This window comes from Phoca vitulina, unplaced genomic scaffold (genome assembly GCF_004348235.1).
Source record: "Phoca vitulina isolate PV1807 unplaced genomic scaffold, GSC_HSeal_1.0 scaffold13, whole genome shotgun sequence".
Taxonomy (NCBI): domain Eukaryota; kingdom Metazoa; phylum Chordata; class Mammalia; order Carnivora; family Phocidae; genus Phoca; species Phoca vitulina.
In genome coordinates, this window is record NW_022589716.1 from 4,123,637 (window position 1) to 4,146,047 (window position 22,411).

At 47.2% G+C, this 22,411-nt stretch overlaps 2 protein-coding genes across 7 annotated transcripts in view; one reads left to right on the forward strand and one right to left on the reverse strand.

Annotated features, from left to right (window-relative positions):
- The window catches only part of ZDHHC3 (zinc finger DHHC-type palmitoyltransferase 3), a 55,115-nt gene extending 40,669 nt beyond the window's left edge, over positions 1-14,446 (reverse strand). For 4 of the 5 annotated variants that reach the window (XM_032412559.1, XM_032412562.1, XM_032412565.1 and 1 more), the window contains exon 1: positions 14,206-14,446. The gene's annotated coding sequence lies outside the window, so the exon portion shown is untranslated. The remainder of the gene's footprint in view (positions 1-14,205) is intronic. The other variant, XM_032412560.1, reaches the window with a different exon arrangement.
- An 86-nt stretch (positions 14,447-14,532) lies between these two features.
- Positions 14,533-22,411, forward strand: part of EXOSC7 (exosome component 7) — a 34,815-nt gene continuing 26,936 nt past the window's right edge. The window contains exon 1 of one of the 2 annotated variants that reach the window (XM_032412568.1): positions 14,533-14,607. In XM_032412568.1, the coding sequence (XP_032268459.1) occupies positions 14,551-14,607 (57 nt within the window). In that variant the 5' untranslated portion in view covers positions 14,533-14,550. The remainder of the gene's footprint in view (positions 14,608-22,411) is intronic. The other variant, XM_032412569.1, reaches the window with a different exon arrangement.

Below are 22,411 nucleotides of genomic sequence, written 5' to 3' on the forward strand. Positions count from 1 at the left end.
AAAACTCTAAGCTCCATTCAACCAAAAGCCAACAAATGAAAAGCTGAAATCCCATGAAATCCCACGAGTCCAAAGCTGATCAAAGCTCACCACTTTGATAACTCCCACAGGCAAGCATTCTCTTGGTTTTTCCTGCTGCAGTACAAGTCTGCAGGTACCCAGGCTCTAAACCCATAAAGTTGTACTGGACCACAGCCACGCCATTCGAAGACGTATTGTCTCTGTCTGCTTTTGCATTACAATGGCCCAGCTGAGCAGTTGTCATGAGACCGTATGACCTGTGAGCCTAAAGCCTAAACTATTTACTCTCTAGCTTTTTTTTTTTTTTTTAAGATTTTAGTAATCTCTAAAATATTTAAGTAATCTCTACACCCAATGTGGGGCTCGAACTCATGACCCCGAGATCAAGAGTCGCATGCTCCACTGACTGAGCCAGCCAGGCGCCCCTACGCTCTAGCTTTATACAAAAGTTTGCTGACCCATGGTTCGAGGCGGTTGTTACCCACCAGGTAACTGAGATCTGTCTTGGCTCCAGCTTTCCCTGCAGAACAGCTCAGTGTGACAGAAATGGGTGGTTACAACTCACCCCACCCCACCCATGTCTGTGGCAGCAAAACCTCCTGTCATCTGCAGCCCGAGGGTCATCTCGCTGAAAGCCGTGTACTCCATCAAGCTGTTCTTCAATTAGCATAAAAGGGGTGGTTTTCTGCAATGGATGATCACTGAAAATAAATTTCAGAACAATGCTCCCTTGTAGGTATTTCCAGTGATTACATTACACTCATAGTATATTCAGACCAGTTGACTGTATTCGCTCGTCAATTACTCATTCTTGATTGTACACATGGCAACGACTTGACTAGAGTAATGTTGCGTATGTGTGGTTTTGCTGAGGAACAGACCCTTCCATGTAAGTAAATTTCCCAGTAACTGTGGCTTGTTCCTGAGCAGATACACGGTTTAACCATTAGGATGGTTAAGGTGGAAATAAAAATAAAACACGGAAGTAAAATAAAAAACAGACCAAAAAAAAAAAAAAAATATATATATATATATACTATACCTGTTCCTGTCTTAAGTACAATAACCATCCATTTCTTTGGAATGATTTAGTTATTACCGGGAACATCAATTACTGGAATGTATCAGGGAATGATGTCCTCAGGGGTCATGGAGACTCACTGAGCTCTTGGCCTCACACCAACTGGCCTGTGCAGACTACTAGAATTCTAATTCCAACATCTCCTTTGTATGGTTCTTTGTCTTCCTCTTCCATTCCTGGCTACTGTCATTCCTGTGCCTATAGTTGCCAACCCCCCTGACAAATTCTCCATTTATGACCGCTAATTGGCTGTGGGCTGGAAAACAAATAAAACTAAAGCCGGTTTAGTTTTATTTGTTTGTAAAAGAAGGGTACTCATTTTCGGTAACAGGCCTTTAGGGAACACCTGCTATGCTCTCCCACCACACAGTTCCTGTGGGCTGGAAGCCCTGTCTTTTCATCAGCCCAGGGCCTGGCATGTAGTAGCCATTTACCGTGTGTGTTCGTTACACAAATGCTTGAGTACGATGCCAGAGCTCTGTGATCCCAGGCCCACCTCTGGAGGCCCTGTCTGCTTCCTTTCAGGGGTGTGGCCATATCCTAGACGGTGGAGGGTGCACCAAGTAGGACTGTGAAGTAAGTGGACTGTGACTCTTATTTAAATAACCAGAACGTTCCATCCTCAATGTGGTACCAAAGAGTGTATAGAGGAGCTCTGTTTTCCCCTCACTGGTGAGGGAGAACCTGTGATCTGGGCCAGCACCCAGACAAGGGCACACTCGGCAGAGTCAGACACCAAGTACTGAACTCAAGTTCACATTCCAACCCACACTTTAGCGTTTCAAAATATCCTGCTCAAAACCAATCAAAGCACATGGCGGTGAAGAGTTTATTTAACCCCAAGGCCCCTCAAGAGCAATGGAAGTAGCTTTCCAATAAGGATCTGTTCCTTAAATTAGTCAACTGGAAATCTTAGAAATACAGGGAAAACCTCACCTCAAGCAAATCGTGCACTTTCCCTTCATTCTGCCCCTAATGACCACAGCAAGAGAGGCAAATGTTGACCTTTTTTCCTTTTCTATTTTGAATTAGGGAAACTCCAATCCTTGGGGTTGAGGAGAGGCTCTTTGCCCATGACCAACTGTCCACGAGTCCTTGCTTGTGAGCGTTGGGCAGACTGTTGGCTCAGGCCTCTGGGTTGTGCACACAAGGAGGTTGGTGGGTCCGGGGACCTTTAATCCTGCCCACCAGCTCACACCCTCAGAAGGACGGCCTCCTCCAGTCCTCCCCCCACCCCACCCCTTTCCATCCCATTCCCTTGCCCTGTTGACTCTCTAAATTCTTCTGTCTTCATTTCAGTTCAATTCAAAAACATATTCCTGGAGCAGCCACTAAATGTAAGCAACTGTGCAGGGGCTCACACACAAGGGATGATGAGGACAATAATGTGTGTGTGCTGCCCAGTTCAGGCCCTGCCATTCCCCTCTCCCAGCTCCCGATCTGCTAAGACTAGTCTTACTTGCTTTGCTCTACTTAACCTGTAAGTCCCAGTTTGTTCGGCGTTAGAGCCTGGTATCTGGCAGGAGTGTGTGCTCAAATCATTTCTTGAGTGAATGGATGCAGAAATCGGACAGACCTACCCCACAATGACCCTAACACACAGGTTTCTAATGAACAGCACAATGGAGAGGCAAATAGTACGCCCCCCCCCCCCAAAACAAACAACAACAAAGCCCAGAAGTGAGATAAATAAGACTTTCTCACAGCCCAGGCATCTAAAGGGAGAGGATCTGAGCAGGGTACGGAGCCAGGTGAAGCGTTCTGTTCAGACAAAGGCAGGGAGAGTGGTGACGCAGGTTGGGGGTGCTGGATGTCTGGGGCTGTGTGCGTAAGTGTGCGCATACACGGGCTGTGTTGGGACTAGGACTAGGAGGTGGGGGGCGCTAAGTGGAAATGAAGCGCTAAAGGTAGGATTATGTTATGTAGGCTATGTTTTACAAGGCCTCGGGCTTCAAGGTGAGTTGGGACTTCACCCTGGAGGTACTGGGGAGGCACCCCAGTCTCTGAGGAAAGCTATAAGGACCGTAGTCACGCTGTGGTAAGGGCGCTCTGGCACTAACAGGCAAGACAAAATGAGACAGACAAGAGGTCTCTGAGTCCACCAGAGGCCAACGAGCCCGGGCAGGCACTGAGGCAACAGGCCAGAGATGCGGTTGGGTGGAACTGGGTTTTCTGATCCTCTTCCATTTTGTTTCCAAAGAAAGATCTAAAACAATGATCATTTGGCAATTTTAATTATAGTAATCTATGTTGTACTGCTTTGGCCAACGGTTCTAGAGCATTAAGAAGAGTTGGCTTTTCCATATGTTAGTAATCCATGCCCAAAGTCATTACTCTTCTACCTGGTGGATGAGCACACTGAGGCCCAGAAAGGCGAAGGGACTAAGCCCTGGGGGTAAGGAAGTCATAGGAGGATTCACAGTACCAGAGGAGTTCTAGAGCTCCCGGGAGCTAGCGATCCAGATGATAAGGAAGATGCAGTGTCGTGTCAGAATGACCTTCTGAGCTCTGCTATCCGAGAATTTGGGAATTCTAAGGAAATCATCTAGTCTTCCTTCTTAGAGTTTCAGAAGCAAAAAACAGAAATGACTGATAGTGATAATTTTCTAAAACAAGAGCAAAAACAAAATCCCCCTACACCTGGTCCACAGAATTGCCTCCAGATCTATAACTCACATGCTTCATTATACCTGACCACAAGTGTGCCTCCCCACTAATCCAGACAGGCAGACGCAAATCTATTTAGTGAAATGCAGTCTGGGGCGCTACAAGCCCCAGGGTTTGGGGTACTGGGTTGGCTCTGTGGTATGCACTCATGACTCAATTTCCATGCTGCCTATCCATGGCTGAGCAACACAAAGGGGTTTGAAAGGGTGATGCTAACGGCCAAGCTCACAGGTCCCATCCCACTGTGGCCCATCAGCAGGTTGGCCAGGCTGGATGCCTAGCCAAGTGTTGACCATTAGCGATGGCAAGAGTCGCCTGTAGTTACCCATCATTTGTTGAACGGTGGGCAAGTCCTTATAAATCCATCACCTGCCCTAAGAAAATTGACCCAAAGCCCAGGCTTTATGCGTAAGGGTCAAAGCCACGACCATCACACAAAACATACAAGTTCTGTATTGGAATGTATTAGAGCCCCCACAACTCCACTGTTCTCCATCCAGCAAGTGTCCCAGGAACTGCAGATCCTCTCAGATTGCCAACGTCCCTGGCTTTCACGAGATAAGATGCTATCCCGAAGTCCCGGATTAGTTCAGCTAGATCTAAAATCCTTACAAGCATCTCAAAGTACTTTGTGAAGATTACTTCCTAAGACACCACACCCACTCACATTCTCACATCCACACATGCATTCATGCACAGCACAGAAGTAGGTTTTGGGGACTGTTCAGATTAAAGTAGCATTAACACACCCAACCATTAAGGCCTGTATGAAATATCTGTACACAGACTGGCCGAATAAACTCAAATCAGGTGCAATTATTTTCCCTTGGCTTAGAGACAAAGGTCATCCAAACACTCCAAAAAAATTTTTTTAAGGATTCAACTTTCTGGGCCCTACTAGTAGGAACATATAGTTCATCTATAGATCAACTCAATTTCATCAACTCCTTAGCTGACGTCATATCAATATCACCAAGATAGTAGAAACCCTTAAATCAGAGGCTTTTAACATAGGTCAGCATTTGTTTCAGGTGAATAGTTAACATTTTAATAAATCTAGTATTATGCTGAATTGCTGTTGGGGGGGGCTGGTCTGATATCCTCTTGAACTTGCCCTAAACACTGAATTCTCACCTAAACTAATTTTTTTTTTTTTTTTTAAAGATTTTTTATTTATTTATTTGAGAGAGAGAGAATGAGAGAGAGCAAGCACATGAGAGGGGGAGGGTCAGAGGGAGAAGCAGACTCCCTGCCGAGCAGGGAGCCCGATGCGGGACTCGATCCAGGGACTCCAGGATCATGACCTGAGCCGAAGGCAGTCGCTTAACCAACTGAGCCACCCAGGCGCCCTCACCTAAACTAATTTTTACTACAGTTAAAGAACTCAGTCTACCCTTACACAATCACTTAAAAGGTCCCCTGAAAGAAGGCAGCATCTTTTCTGGTACTTCTATCATTTTTCTCAATTGAAATTCATTTTAACGAGTATATCAATAACCTCCTATGGCTTAAATCCTACTGTCTCAAAAATGTGGTGTTTGCCTCTTTTAGAACTTCTCACATTTCAGAGTGATAGACTTAAAAGCATTCAAAAGCCAGCCCTACAACTTCAAAGATAAATAAATGGTCCATGCCCTAGAAGCTTTAGGAAGGTATCTGAAGAAGTAGAAAACCAATTTATCTGAGCTACAATTCTCTTAATTTGTGTAGGGATCTAAAAGGATCATAAATTTTATACCCATTTTTAGAGGGTTCTCAGAAAAAGAATGAAACATGAATCACTATGTTTGAAATATTTCATTAAAAAAAAAAATGAGTCACTAAACTTTTTTTTTTTTTTTTTAAAGGTAAGGGTGTAGTTCAAAGGAAAGGTGCCTTATCATCTGCATCACAACCCACCAGCCAAGGAAGGCGTCCAGGCAGGCAGAACGCCCTGGCCTGTTCTAGAAGATCTTTACCGACAAGTCTACACGATTCCTCCCTCTGCAGGAGGGTCTGTCCTGCTCTGTCTTTTGTCTTCTGATATACTCAACCTTCAACAAAACGCTTGAAAAAAAAAAAAAGTAAAAAAGTAAAACATCACACCCTCAAACCAAACCCTACAGACATTAAGGTTCACCGAGAAAATCAGATAGGGGTCGGTAAGTTAAATTTGCCTTCTGGCCTCCTAACTGGCCACCTTCTTATAAAACAGACTCATGTGCATACTCAGACTTCTAACAGTAGGCCTTCATTTCAGAACAAAGTCTGGGATTTGGACAGGTCATGGACGCTAACAGTTCTCTCACTTACCACAACGGACTACTGTACCACAACTGGCCAGTTCACCACCTCCTGACTTTCTAAATCTACTAAAAAAATACACACCTGATGTGGGAAACAAAGGCAGAAGAGAACTTATTAAATTTCCTTACTACCTACAGCCCATTGACAAGTCCCTGAAACAGGGAGAGTGACCTTCCCCTAGGGACTCAACTGCCTCAATGTTGATACTAAGGGCGAAAGGCAATCTTAGCCCAATCCCCAGCATCCTGTAAGTTTACTTTAACATAAAAATTCCTTTGGAAACTTCCTTTACCTCTACCCCCCAAGATACATGTTGACAATCATCCCAAGCATATGACCCACTGATATACATCTGAAGGGTCTCATGACTGAGTTTCTACTAAACAGTAATAAATGACCTTTCCTAACAATAGCTAGCCCCTTCAGGATCCTGGAAACCTTGTTTCCAAAATACCTGGGAGGTTTACACTATGCCGAACCCCCTCCCAACTTGAAAGTATACAATGGGCCACTCCTCATGACCCCAGTGCAGCCTTCTGCCCACGGGTCCCACCCCAGGCTTTAATAAAACCACCTTTTTGCACCAAAGACGTCTCAAGAATTCTCTCTTGGCTGTCGGCTTCGAACTCTAATGTCTTTCCTACATCACATCCACAGAGAGGATGCCATAATATAGGTCACAAGCATTGGGAATCAGTAGAAACTACACTCGTTTGGGTAACACATTCTACTTTCCCCTTTTATAGGTGTACGTTATGATACGTTATAATAATGAGGAAAATTAATGAGACTTTAAAACAAGACCATGGGGCGCCTGGGTGGCTCAGATGGTTAAGCGTCTGCCTTCGGCTCAGGTCATGATCCTGGGGTCCTGGGATCGAGTCCTGCATTGGGCTCCCTGCTAGGCGGCAAGCCTGCTTCTCCCTCTCCCTCTGCCTCTCTCTCTCTCTAACTCTCATGAATAAATAAATAAAACATTAAAAAAAAAAAATAAAACAAGACCATGCATAAGATGAACTGGTTAAAAAAAAAAAATCACTATCTGGGTCAGAATTTTAGACCTGCAAGAAACCTTAAAGACCATCTATTAGATTTTAGCCAAACTCCTTCTGTTTCATACATGAGGAATCGAAGTCCATTTGAGACTTTGTCTAAAAGTTTTAGACAAAACAGGCAGTGCTGTCTCCAGGAATGGAGATGGGCACCAACATGAACCAAATGCCTATGATGACTGAGGACTTAGATAAAGCAGCTCATTGTAATTCTTACAACAACCCAGCACCTTGACCTTCTTACACGTCAACCCAGTGAGGTGCAGAAGTCTTGGGTAATATTCCTAAGGTCATACAGAGCAAGGGAGTGGTAAGGCCAGGACTCAAAACCAGCTCTGCTTGCCACCATAGACCACAGTCTGCGCACAGCACATGGCTTTTTCTTTTTTTTTCCCAGAGGGGGAGGGGAGGAATTACCAAGCAGGAAACACGATTTCTGCTTCCTACTCCCTCATACAGTTGATGGACCTGAGGAAAAGTCATTTCAACTTCGCTTTGATGGCTTCATCTCTAAAGTGACTGGGAAGGACTAGATCTCTAAGATTCGTGATTTCTTCTGAAAAACCCAAGAAATGGACTCAAAAGAGGCATTCCTTCCACTAGCTCCTGGAAGCCTGAAATTTTTTTTCTTTCTTCTCTGAGCCATTTGACTGACTTCTGGCAGCTGTCTCTTCAACAGATCACGACACCCCCCAGACTACCTTACACACGCTGGCCCTCAAACACTCGCTCTTTCAGAAAGAGACTGCAAGGACTACCTGACCTCTTCCAAACTCTGGTCCAGCCTGTTCTCTAGATGAGTAAAGAAATGAAGCTCAAGGAGTGAGCTCAAGTTCCATAAAATGGTTAGAGAGGTGGCAACCTCCCCCCTCAATTTAGCGGACGGTATTTACCCCTGGCTTGTGCAGCCGTCTCCCTGCATGAACTCCTCTCCTTCCAGAAGTCTGCAACCCAGCAACAAAATCTTCCCAAGGGCAACAATGTATCACCAACCCAGCTACCTTCAACACTGCTTGTCAATGAGTGTGTTACTCTCACAGTATGTGAATCTTTCCTAATCAGATGCCCTGGCCTCTGGCAGAGTAGCTTCTCAGCGGGGCATTCTGCCTGGCTCCTGCCACAGTGGGAGGCATGCTGAATGTAAGAGTGGGGCCCTGATTCTTCCTGGGTGTCTATTACCTGCCACGCACTGGGCTGTGCGCCCACGTCTCCTCCTCTTTGATCTTCACATCTGCTCTATCTTATAGATATAGACCCTGGCTTTCCCATCCCCTTTTTGAGAAGAAACTGAGGCATGGAGAGATTTGCCTAAGTTCATACTTCAAAGAAGCAGTGGAGATAGGGTACACTCCCCAGCCTGCTCTCATTCCAGAGCCTGCTTTTTACTCCTCACTGCCACCATTAATTTTGCCCCGTAACCAGAAAACAAAAGGGAAAGGTGGGCTGGTGCCTCCACCATGACCTTGGGTTACTTACTGTTTGGCTCTCTTGCCCACACATGGTTATGCGGAGATGGTGCTAGTGGACGGGCCACGCGTGGCAGTGTTCACAGGCCACAGGCCTGAACTTAAGCATTCTGTCCTCTAAGGTGGGGCCCTGGTTGAACACCAGCCAACATTTGGAAGGACTGATCCTGCCTTAACCTAGGAAGCAGGAAGGATGTGAAGCTTCAGCCGGGACAGTCACCCTAGGACTGAGTCCCTAAAATCTGCTTCTGTTGGAGAATGCTTCTTGGGGGGCCAAGTTCCGGTACGCTGTTTTTTCGGAGAGAGAGGCCACCCATGCTAGGCAGAGACCAACCAGCAGGGTCCCACCTGAGGGTGCTGAAAATGGCACCTGCCCCCACATTGTGCCATGGGCAGACATGCAGCCACTGTGACATCACCCAGGCAAGTGCCTGGCTTTTTTAGGGACTAAAAGCAGAAGGCCCTTGGAGGGATCTGAGAGAAGAGTGAGGGGAGAGCAAGAGAACCAGTTACTGCAATGGCACCGGGAGGCAAGAAGGGAAGCCATTTAGCTTTAGATCCCTGCTGATGCCACTCATCCCAGGCACCCTTAAGTGCCATGCCAGAGCAGAGCCTTGGGAAGAGCTTGGGACCAAGGAATTGGGCTGTCCACGTCCACGGCCCCTGCCTCCTTACTTGAGGGCTTCGGAGACAGAAGGGAGGCTAGTGCTAAGTGAATACAGACTGGGCTTGGAGTCAGGAGGCCACAGTTCTACTCGCACTCCTGCGGTTCACTACCTCCAATTTCTGGCCAGACAGCTGCCCTCTCTGGGCCTCAGTGGCCTCATCTATAAAACGAGGGAAGACTGAGCTGCATGCTAAGATCCCTTGCAGGGTTAAGATTCCGACTCCTCTGTTCTCATGAACAAATTCAGTATTTTCTTTGTTAATTTCTTGGATTTTATATGTTTACCAAAAGCATCCCTTAACTTCCTATCCCCGTTCTTTGTTCCTATACAGAAATAAATCCACCAATAACTGAGCCATTTTCCTGAGCATGCTCAGTTTTTCAACCAATTACCATTTCCTTTTGTTAATTCACTTAATTTTTTTTTCAGGGTGGAAAAAGCACTACCAAAATGCATCAAATATTACAAAGTGGTGAGAGAGAAATCTTTAAAGTGAAGTAGGACCATTTTACATCGTTTAAATATATGTATATCCATGATCGGTTCTGAGCTTTACCATCTGGGAAAGATACACATTTTAGGGTAAAATGAGGTTTAGAACGGTTAACAGACCTGCTCAAAAATCACAAAAAAATGATCTCTGGCAAAGCCCAGATCACCAGAATAGACAACCAGTAGTCTCTGCACCGATAGATCATTTTCTTCCTAATCATCTTGTCTTTCTAGATTTTCTGCTGGTATTTCTCGGTTTAGAAACGTATGCTTTGTCCATAGCCAAGTCAAAAGTTACTGCAACAGAACTGTGGCCAGATTTGCATCTGTCCCACTAGGCTTATTTTTCTAAGGTGAGATATCTATCCCACCCAAAGGGATTCCGTCCCCACAGACCCTGACCAGGAGAAATTCATGTCTCAGGTAGCCCAGAAAAATCCAGAGTTCAATTGCCAAGTTTCTACATACCAGAAAGGTTTATAGTTTGGAGGAGACTATGAAAAGATGGAGTTTTCCTGGTATTTCCTGGCATTTCTTGGACGGATAACTGAATTAGGTGGGACAGGGAACTGGAGCCTTCTTACCTTCACAGTTGAGAGCCAGGAATAACCTGGCCATTTGTCTCTGGAAATCTGCTTCCAAAGAGGAAAGTAAGTGATTAAAAACATGCAAAAACAGGAAGAAACTAGAGGCAGCATGGCATTTGCTCCCCTCCCCTGCCCAGAAGGTCAATATCCAGACCTCACTCCTCCATTTCTATTCGGATTCTGGGGCTATTAGCATGTGTATGTGTGTTTAAGTATCTCCAGATTTGCTAATCAGATGTGACACCCCCCCCCTTTGTTCACACATGCCCTAATTAAAGATCTAAGAAGCACCCTCTCAAAATGAACACACATGAAGTCCGTTCCTCTAAATGAGAATAAGCTTTACCCGACGTAGTCCTATCAATTTTTCTACCACTGTAATTATGAGTTGTAATTTCTGGAAAAGCAAGACAGCCACAGACCTGTTGGCCTGACTGACAGGTTATTTATATTGAGTGTTTCTTCAGACAAGGCACAGGCAGGACAAATCAAAGTGTTTAAAGGAAACAGATCTATAGGGAAAATAGTCACTCGCTTTTGCTTTTCTGCAGTGCTGGGCTAATTGTAAAAATGCAGAGGTAAAGGCCTCGCACTTGGCTACCTCTCTTTGAGGCTGGGAAGATGTTCCCCTGCTGGGCTTTTAAGAGCTCTCTGCAACTTCAGCACCATGGACTCAGCATTGCCCCAAGCTCTTCTGTAACTGGTTTTATTGCTTTAATTAACCAAGGTTAGGTGGGACAGATTTACTTCACCTCTGTAAAGTCATTGTTGCCTGGCTAGCAGCAGCTCTTTACCTCTCGCTCTTGATGCCTGGCCTGCACAATTAGCATCTTATTATAGGTTGGCCTCACGTCTAATTACCACACTGGCTCAATTGGGCACTTTATTTCATTGTCTTGTTTATGCGCTAGTTCGAGTGCCTGGGCTCTCCAGCTAGAGTAAATCCTCAACTCCTTCTAGGCAGGTATGTTTTCAGTTTCCCATCTCTTTGAGTCCACAAGAACACTAGACACTCACAGGCATGCAAACAAATACTTCCTGTTTGAAGAGCTTCTAGATGTCTATTCTGGGAGTAAGGCACATGGTTGGCATCTGGGTCTCCATGCCTCGCCCCATCATCAGTCCCAGATCCATCAGCCTTCTCTGTTGTTGAGGGCTCTTCTCAGCTCCTCTGAGTTAAGCTCCACTTGGCCTGTATGTAACCTTTCCCCTTAACTAAAAGGGTTGGCCGAAACAGACATAGGAGCGTCCCCTCAGCACCACGTTCAACATTCCTTTAGGATAAGGATTCAAGGGATGTGAATTTATGCTTGAATAGACTCCCTGCTTTTGGAATAAAAACTAACTACAGTCTACAGGGCAGTTAACAATTCCATAACAAACACAGGCCTCCTTCACCAAATACTTTGGCAAATGAAGTATAGTCTGGTGGGGAGACTGCATAAGGGATGGTTAGGAGGGCAAGCATGGGGGTTGGATTGCCTGGTCTCAAATCCCAGCTCTGGCACTTTCTAGTCATGTGACCTGTGACCCTGATCAAGACAATCAACCTCTCTGCACCTCAGTTTCCCAGTCTGTAAAATAGGGATAATAGTACTTGCCTCATAGGGCTCTTGTGAGGACCAAATCAGTTAATCATTGTAAAGTGCTTTAGAACAGTGCTTGGCACCTAATGAGCACTATGTTATGTTAATGTTAATGTAAGTTAATGTTAAATAAAATTAACAGAGTACAGAGATTCAGAATGGACAGACCTACAAAACAATATGCCCTCCCCCCCTTCCAAGAATCTGACAATGATGGAAAAACATGCTGGTTTTATAGACTAAGGTCTTATTCTTGGCTTCTTGATTTTTCTGGCTAACATGCATTCTTTGATTTGCTTTAATAACCAAAAAAGAACTCTGAATTTATGAGTTTCAAAAATTATCACAACAAACATGATAAAAAATGTTCTGGCAGCACTGAAATATAATGGTTAGTGAAGGTGTCATTGTTTTAGTAGAGAATTTAAAATAAACATTTCACTGTTTACACCTCTCAGACCTACTTAGCCTAACATGTCAGACATCATTCATAATATTATTTAGCAAATACTGCCAACTCTTCTCCAGCAAGGAACCTTTAGTCAATTGCCAGGGAAATGGTTCAAATAGATGTTCTATATTTTCGAAGACATATTGAAAGATCTTTATATAAAGATGACTCCATGGTATCCAACCCAGATTCTTCTGTCTTTTCTGATCCGTCCATTTGTTGCCACTTTTTAAATCCTCAATCCTCTTAGATATCCTAGCTACTAAAATTCCATGTTCACGGTCTCTACTTTCTGAGTAATCTCTAGAACAAAATATCATTTCTAACATCAGCAGTCCCTTGTTATCTCATCACAAAGCTCCTCACATAGAAACCAGGTGTCCAACCACACAAAGAGTCCTATGTACCACAACGGGTGGGGCACCTGTGCTTTCATTCGGAAGAAAAGCCTTCCGGCTTCACCTCTCCCAGTTTCCCTAGAGGGCAAAGTCCAACCCTGTAGGATGTCTTCCCTGTACATACACCTATAAGAGAACTATGGAGACAAGAAACAACTGATGTCCAGTCTACTAGGAAGTGATCACTTATTTTGGAATTCAGCAGCTTACAACTTAAGAATATGGGCAGGTACTTCTTCCCTGTACCCTCCTCTGGCCCACCTCCCTAATCCCAATGTTCATGGTGCCATCATTGTAGTTCTTAACCATGTTCTGTGGTTATGTTGACCCTAGAGCCTTTCCCTCTGCCTGTGAAGCTTCTCTGGGCAGAAGTTGTGTTTTATTTGTTTTAGTGTTCCAAAGTTGGCACAAAGCCCAACCATGGTAAGCTCTCAATAGTTACCTATGAGACAGTGTCGAAGCTATTGGCTGAGAAATACATTCTTTAGATGATCAAGCTGTCAAGGGTTACTGTATTTTCACTTTTGAGAACGGGGAGGCTCCTTAAAAGAGGGACATTTGGAAAAGTCATCAGATCCCCTTGCTTCAATCACTTTGGGTTAACTTTCCCCCATTTACCCACATGACCTCTTTAAAATCTGTACCATACCCTATCTTGCCTCACCCTAATGGGCTCCTTCAGTGACCCTATATTCACCTCGCAGGTATCCATTCTGGATATCCAAGGCCCTACTCCCACTTGGCCACCGCCAGGGCTGGCTCCCCCGCCCCCCCCCCCCACAGCTGTCTATAGCTCCCAGCGACCACACCATCAAGCCGAGGCTTCCAGCCATCGCTGGGAAGGGCTGGGGACCCTGGGCACTGTGCCCCTCGCCAGCGCCAGTTACCAACACTCTGCCCCCTCCTCTCTTTGGGACAAAGCTCCAGCGACCACCTGGGGCAAGGGGGATCCTGCAAGGTTCTGGGTCAGCGTCTGGTCAGCCCCAGAGAGAGGGGGCACCGGTGGAATCCTTGGGGTGGAGTGAGGACGCCTCGGGATTAGTGGGCACTCACTCCCGGCCCGGACCTTTCCCACCGAGAACGAAGTAAAGAGGGCTTCACCGCCTCTTCTTTTCAACCACCCTAGGGACTAGGGAAATGCGGGACGGAGGGCGGGGGGTGGGGGGAAGAGGGGAGGAGAGCAAGGAGACAGCCCCTCAGGCCAATCATGACGTCCGCCTCCCCTCGCTCGGGGTCGGTCTCTCTTTCAGATCTCTCTCTTTCTCAGGTCTCTCTCTCTCTTACACACACACACACACACACACACACACACTCTGCTACTTCAACTCCAGCTCTGAGCAAACTGCGACGCGCGCCTCTCCCACTGCAAGTCCTAAGCTCCCGCCCGGGCCCGCGCCTCTGGCCTCAACCCAGCCTTTTCACTCAACCCCAGTTCCCCCTCCCAACTGACCGTGAAGCCGGAGGCAGTTCCCCAGTCCCAGGCCCCCGGTGGGACTCCCGCCGCCGCCGCCGCCGCCGCCGCCGTCGCCTCCCCCTGCAGCCCCCGACCCGGGACCCGACCTCGGGCTGCAGCGATGGCTCCCCGGCACGAGGCGCCGCGGCTTCCCGGACTCGTCCAGACACGGGGCGGCGCGCAGGAGAAGCCCATCGAGCTGCCGGCGGTGGCGGCAGCGGCGGTGGCTGCAGGAGCGGCCGCCGCGCAGGCTGATGACGCACGGGCGCGTGGGGAGGGGGCGCGGTCGGCGCGGGGGCGACGCGAGCAGATGACGTGCGACGAGCGGGGCGGCTCGGCAGCATGGCGTCCGTGGCGCTCAGTGAGGCGGAGAAGGTGTATATCGTGCACGGCGTTCAGGTAGCTACGCCGCGGCGTCAGCCACCGGGTGTCCCCTGGCGCTGCGGGTGGCGGCGCGCCCTCGCTTCGCTCGGGAGGAGGCGGCCAGGCGGCGTGCTGGGTTTACCTGGTGATTAGACAGCACTGCGGCCGGCGTTTGCCGCACGAAGCCGGCAACGCGTGTGTATTTAGGACCCCACGGCGAGGGTCCACTTAGGACTGTGTGCGTGCTTGAAGCCTTCCGCGTCTGCAAGGTTCCAAACCTGGGTGGGAAGGCAGTCCCTGAGGCCTCTTCTTAGCGAAGGAGCACCGCCCCCAGGGCCGTCTCTTCAGCCTTCGGGAGTCGCATCACTGGGCTGAGCCTCGCTTTTCTCTGCTAGGAAACGGGGGTTGGCGGTAGGCTTCTGGCCCGCTCTTCCTTACCTCGTGGTTGGGAAGCACAGGGAGAGAAGGCAGTGAGGGGAAAGCGCTTTGAAAATATAAACTTCCTTACAAATAAACGGGGAAGAATGTTTAAAAAGCGGTTCTACGGCCAGTGGCACTTAGTTCTAAGATCCTCAGAGGCAGCTGTAACTGTATTTAGATCTTCTGTGGTCAGTTTTCAGTCCCTGGAGTCAAGACCACTCCAGAGCGAGAGTTGGAGAATGTTGGGTGTAATGAGCTACCAAGGAAAGCCAAGTGTGGCCTTCTTGTTTGTATCCTACCCGGGTTAGAGACATCCCCAGACGTCTCGGTAAAGCCTAATGAGAATCCTGAACTTGGCTGTAGAGACCTAATCATTTTGCGTTTTACTTTTCACATTCAGTCCAGTATGGTCAAATTCAGCTTCTGGCGTCCCCTTTCCGTCAGCCATTGTTTCCTTTATTATTTCAAAGATGAATAAAGTAAAGGCAACGGAATATAACATATATGCTAAGGGAGTGGTATAGTTAGTGGAGGTCAAAGGAGCTATACAATATTGGGGGCTGTGATGCTCTGAAGGCTTCCCTAAGGAGGCGGAATTGCTTCCTTAAATCCATGTCGTGTCCTTCCTGTGTATATTTTCAGGACTCCATATTCATTCATTCAACCTAGAACTAAGCTAAACTCAAGGGATGGGAAGGAGGCTGCCCTTATATAGCTCCCATGCTAGAAGGAAGAGACAGAAATTACAGATCTATTTGTGTGTTTGTATGTAAAATTGTACTGATAGCTGTGAAGGAAAAAAAAATCAGGGACCTGGTCTAGTCCAGGAAGTCAGAGTAGGCTTCCCTAAGGAAATAGTATTTGAAATGAGCTCTCAGCATGCTTAAGAATTAAGTAGGCTTGAGCCTTCCAGGAGGAAGACATGCCGAATCCGCAGGCTCTCGGAGGAAGTGTGGAGCCACAAGGGTGGGCTGGGGGTAGTGGTGGGAGATCAGGTTGTGGAGGTGGCTAGAAGCCTGATCTTAGGGGGTTTAGAGACGCAGTCACTCCTTCCTCATGGATCTTGGGAGGTAATAATCTGTTATTTGGTACCTTTAAAACCTAGCCAGTGTCCAGCGCTTAGTAGGTACTCAATGACATTGAGTAAGGTAGGTCTTAAAAGGGAGATCAGTTGGACACTTTTCATTTTTAAAGTTAAACCTCTGTCTTACCAGTACCATGAACCTAATATTAGGGCCACAATTGTTGGTAAATGCTTTGCTCTGTGTATCATGGAGCCATGCAGAGTAACTGACTTCAAATAAATCTCTTCAGAAGGACTATTAGTGTTGGCTACAAATTTGCTCTATTTATGGAGGAGGGAAACAGAATTGACACCATCTGAATAAAGGTCAGAAGGCAGGTGATTAAGCTTCCCATGGGATCTCCACTGACTCAGTTCTAAAATCACCTCAACTTTTGTTTTGTTGGTCTCTGAGTGCGGGCAGTGCACCTTATACAGTACCTAACCAGAATCCTGTTCTTGCCTGTATCTGTAGACCTACTTGTGGTTTTTTTGTTTGTTTTACTTTTCACCTTTGGTCCAGTATGGTCAGTTTTAGCTTCTGTCATCCCTTTTCTTTCAGCCTTTGATTCCTTTACTATTTCAGGGATATTTCATCTTGGTTTGGTGGTAGTTAGAAACAGTTGAAATTATTATTTTTTAAAGATTTTATTTATTTGTCAGAGGGAGAGAGCAAGAGAGAGAGGGAGCGCGCACACAAGCAGGGGGAGCGCGGCAGGCAGAGGGAGAAGCAGGCTTCCCACCTAGCAAGGAGCCTGATGCGGGACTCGATCCCAGGACGCTGGGATCATGACCTGAGCCAAAGGCAGGCACTTAACTAACTGAGCCACCAAGGCGTCCCAGAAGCAGTTGAAATTAACCTCACAGCATATGTTGAGGACTCAGTTGCTAGGAATGGTAACCAACAAACTCGCTCAAGCAAAAAAAGTATGCTTTAGAAGGTTACAAGTGTTATTCCAGGAATTCAGGGTTGTCTTCAGGCTCTCCCTTGCTCATCTCTGCTGCTTTTTACGCCTCTGTTTATTCTTACCTCTCTTCAGACTGGTCTTCTGTTTCTCAGGCCATGGAGTAGGAAGAATGTGGCTACCTCTCAGCTCCTGGGATTACAGTTCCTCTGTATATAAGAAGCGATCCCTTCTAGTTCAGTTCCAATGTCACGTTTCCAGGGAGAAAAATCTCTTTGCTTCAGCTTGGGTCAGGTGAAAGGATGGACAGAATCATTAGGCTTAAAAATGGCCACTGGGAGGATGGGGTACACTTGAGAGAGAGAAAGCAGTTTGTGAGCAAGGAGGATGAATCATATCAGGTCCTGGGAGAGTATGGAATCCCATTCAGATAATTCAGGGGACTTATATGATGTGACTATTTATAGTGGTGTGGGTGGCTTTCAGGGAACCTACAAGAGATACTGAGGAGCCCAAAGACTAGCAACCACAGGGAGTAGCTGTTACCCTTAGGCTGAAGGGGCCAAGGGAGGCAGTTGTGTTACCAGATGCCAATGATAGCTAGAACTGTGGAGGAAGAGCTACTCAACAGAAATTGTAGGCTTGGCCAGATGAAAGCACTCTCAGAAATGTGACCCCAGCTAGGGGTGATAGGGATGGGGGGTGGGGAGCAAATCCCAAGGCAGCTCCAGGCATCTGCTTGTGGACCTTGCATTGGCCAAACCCAACCACAAGCCAGTAAAGGGAGTCCAGGTGATGCAGTTTGGAAGGAGTTAACCTGGTGCACAGATGAGGCCAGAGAAGGATAGAGAAGGGATCTAAGGGAGTGGGACAGGATAAATGGAAAAGTTGATCAGTCAGTATTCTTAGTATATGATTGGATTGGTTTCTCTTAGGTTCCCTGTCACCCTTTGAAGGCTGAAATGTCCCACTCTGGTCAGGTACATATTATAATTTTTATGTTATTGAATCTTTGAAACCGGCTTGAAGGTGAGTATTAATTATCTCTATGTTAACAGATGAAGAACTGAGCTCAGACAGGGTCGAAGGTCACACAGAAAGTACGTGATGGAGCAGGGACAGAAATCCAGATCTGTGTGATTGCAGAGCCCATACTTGACTTTCATGCAGTTCTCCTACTGCAGTGAAATCCATTGTCTTCCCGTCCTTAAATAGGGTTCCCAAAGCAAAGGCCAGAGAGAATCCCCATTTCTACTTCTCTTTCTTTCTCTTTCCATCTGGAAGCATGTGAGCAAACAGGAAGGAAGAGGGTACGTTCTAGAAGTTCTGGACACTGCTCTGCCGCACACCATTTTTCTAGACTTTAAATAGTGCATGATATATATTGTATTGTTATCTTTTTAAGTAGTATTTTTCCCACTTTTGTTACAAGTTCCTTTAGAGCACTATTTGCCTTTCTTTGTACAGCTTTTGTTTTACCAACTTGTATACCAACTCGTATCAAACTTTTTTTCTCTATTTGCCATATTCAGGAATTGTGGGGAGCAGATATTAGAATTTGCAGAATCCAAGATTTACCCTCTTTCGAGTTTGAGTAACTGGCTAGATGTGCGTTTTCTTCATGAGGAGACACAGCTAACCTCCATCTCAGCCCAGTGATTCTGAAGTCTTGAAGTACCTTTTATTTACCTGCAAAGTGCAGATTCCCAGGCTTTACCCGGACCTTCTGAATCTGTACCTTTGGGGCTGGAGCCTGGGAGTTGGATATTTTCATAAAGTGTTGGGAGATTTTCATGCCGGCAGCAGACATCTATGGGCAGACCACCGGCCTGGTCCAGCTGAGTCTGCTGTGGAGTCCCTGCTCCTGCCTGCCTGAGGTCACGTGGTCTCCCGCTGTGTTCTGTTCGCAGGAGGAGCTGGGAGCCCGAATGGGCAGGGCTTCTTTCCCAGCTGCGCCATTTACAGTGAGAGCGATTGTACCTGAGTTTCGGAGCTAGCTCCCTCTGATAAAATGAGACTGTATCCATCTGGAGGGCAGAATGGGGTTGTGAGGAATGATGAGATGGGGAAATATAGAGTGCCTGGCATGTGGTCAACCGTGAAGAGATGTTGGCTCCTTTTCAAGCTTGTTTTTTCCATCAGAAGTATGGCTTTGTGCTGAACCATGCACACTGTATTCCCAACCTTCACAGTGACCCCACCAGGGGTTCAGCCTGGGGCTGTTGAGGGCTAGAGATTATTAAATTATCTCGAGAAAAAGCCGATTTGTGGCAAGGGGTAGAAAGTCCTGAGGCAGCTCCAGGGCACCGCATCTCATGGGCTCCACCGTGGATCCTGTGGTCCGTGTGACAGTCTGCTTGTCTTTATGTCTGTGGTGACACCTCCACTTCTCTCTCCTGAAGTGTATCTCTTCTCTGCAGCACTTGCTGTCCAGCTTCCCTTCATCATGGTAAAATCTGTCACCGCCTCCCCCCGCCAGCCCCGGCCTTTCTTCTGGGTGGCCTCTCCAGCCTCCCTCCGCACCTGACCTGTCAGTTCCTCTTTAACTCCCTTCTTCTCAAGTATTTCCCAGGTCAGAGATCAGATTCCAAGGAGAGAGTCAGTTTCGTGCCAGAGGAGCTGGTTGCTCTCTGGATTGTGTGCTTGCGGTCAAGGCCCTACCACTGGCTCCGGCTGTTGGGGGCGGACAGTGACTTGGTCCTGTGGTCTCAGTGGAGTGGGAGGCATGGTAGGCTTCCCAGAGATCTGCTTACTGGTGCCGTGGCCATGACCTGGACATTAAACTGGCCTTCATAGGTTCAGACCAGGCCCTAGCAATGGATTAGCCCCTCCAAGAGGCATTCCTCTTGGGGCCTTGTCAAAGCCATCTTACAGAATTTTTCCTGGCAGTTGAAGGGAGGTGTAGCTCAGCCGATGGTTTTAGTTTCTTTTCTGTGGCTCTAGCTTTCATTGTAGGCATCGTTGGCGGAACAGTGCAAAATAGGGGGAACAAGGCTGAGACTGGGGTCTTTAGCTGTAAAACTGAGCAGTCAGTATTCAGCTGCTCAACCCAGCCATGCAGAGCTGGAGCCAGCGCCCAGGACTCTTGATTTTGAGCCCTGTGCCCTTCCCATTTGCGGGCCCGGGGCACAAAAAGCCTGCACCCAGGCACTTTGTGAAGTGAACGGAATCACGTCCTTGAAGGGAACTGCGGACTACTCAATGCGCTTGGAAGGTGAATGAGGATCGACATCTGGGTTTGCCTGCCGTGACTTGGGCCACTGCCGGCAGAGCTGGGTCTGATATGGTCCTTCTCCTCAGTGGGGCCGCATTCTAGTGGGAGAAGCATTCTAGTCTCCATTCTCTAGCAGGTCCGAGGTGTTGGACAGGTCAGAGCAAGGTAATGGGGTGTTAACCTCACGGCCAAGGCCACAGTCTAAATTCTCCCAAGTGTGTTAGGTTAGTAGAGCTGACCTCTCAGCTTCCTTTAGTGAGTGATAGGACTGGGTTACTTGGGTCTGAGGAAAGTGGCTCTGGGTGGAGTCACTTGTCCTTCCAGTCTGCCACAGGCAGTGGAACAGGTGCCTCAGTGACCTACCTCATCCATAAGCTCCCTGCAGGGCTGTTGTTTAAGGATTCGGTGAGCTGATACCCGCCCCAGAAGCAGGAGAAGGGAACTGTGCAGGGGGCACTTCTGTGTGCTACACTGTGCTGAGGGTCCCCTAAATGATTCCTGGCTTTTGGATTCTCCTATAATTCTGTAAGGTTGGGGTGATTCCTGCTTCCCAGACAGAGAGACGGACTCCAAGCTGTTGAGGAGCTAACTTGCGCAAGGTCGCAAAGCTGGTATGTGACAGGAGAGATTTAAATATAGGTCGGGGGCAGCTGGGTGACTCCATCAGTTGAGCATCCAGCTCTTGGTTTTGGCTCAGGTTGTGATCTCGGGGTTGTGGGATGGAGCCTAACATCGGGCTCCGCGCTCAGTGGGGAGTCTGCTTGGGATTCTCTCTCCCTCTTCCTCTGCCCCTCTCCCGAGCACGCTCTTTTTCTCTCTCTCACTCTCAAGTAAATAAATAAATCTTTAAAAAATACATATATGGGTTGGAGGTGACTCTACCACCCCACACCCAACTAGCAGGGGTGTTGTGATTGGGTGAGAAACAACTGGAAAGTCACTGGGAGCTGTCCCAGCCCCCTCTATCGAGAAGGACAGCCCTGTCCTCCACTCCATGGTGGTGCCCAGCACTTGTTGACATCTCTGTTGGGTTTTTGAATGGAGCTTTCACTGCAGGGCAGCCCCTGTTTAAATGGTCACACATGAATTAATTCCTTTCTTCTGAGTACTACTGGTGAATAAACATTTTGGTAGGGTGTCTGGCTCTGAGCCAGACCAAGCAGGTTTGGGTAATTTTTAAGCCTTTTATGAGGAAAGCTGGATTAAAAAAAAAAAAAAAAAAGTCCTGAGTGCAGTGATTTGTGGACTAATTTGTTTGTTTTTTTGGTTTTTCTCCTATTCTCTTCGGTGCTTTTTTTTCTGTGAAAAAAATATATATACTCTGTGCATCCTTGGAAAGGAAAATTTGTAGCTTTTTGTTTATTTCTTACTTGTCACCTGAGCCTTTCCCAGTGAGCCTTCCCCAGGGAGCAGAGAGTGGTTTAAAGGCTAGAAAGGCAGTACCTGGTAAGGCCTGGTTTCCTGACCCCCTCCCAGCCCCATCCTGGAACAAGGGGCTTGTCACTACAAAGGGTAGTGACTAGATCTTTCCAGAGAAGTGGTATTTTAAAGCCGCAGTTGGAAGCCCTGTCACCTTGTGGCCTCCCTGCGTTCAGAGCTGTTTTCTGCATCGTTAGGACCAACTGGTAGAGCCAGTTCATCCTTTGAGGGAGGCCTGTGCTGTCTCCTGTTGCCCAGGGAAGAGACCCTTTAGAATGCAGGGGACCATGTGGAATTGTGGGTTAAGAGCCCTGGCTTGGAGTTCAGGTGCTCCTTATTGGCCATGTGACCTGGGCCAGACATTTAGCATCTTTCAACCTCTTCCCTCATTTGTAAAATGGAATGAAAAAAAGCTATCTTATAGGGTTATTGTGAGAGTTAAATGTGTCAACTGTGTAGCGTTCCTAGCACGTTATCCCAAATATAGTAAATGCACATTAGAGAGTAGCTACTATTAGTTTTTGCAAATTATTGTGGCTGTTTTAATTAATAGATCTGTAGAATTAGAGAAGCACCATTGAGGCCTTCTAATTCAATGTCCATCTTTTAACAAAGGAGGAAACTAGTCTCGAGCGTCTCGTCCTAGGTCAAGCAGCTAGTTATGGCAGAACCAGGCCAGGAGCCCATGACTAATACTCCTGGTGATCGCTCACACTTGCACCCGACCTGCAACTCAGGCAGGAGTCTTCATAAATGATGTTTCTGGGCCCTGTTTTCACTTTCCTCACAGGGCACACCTGGGGGAGGGGGCATCAGAGA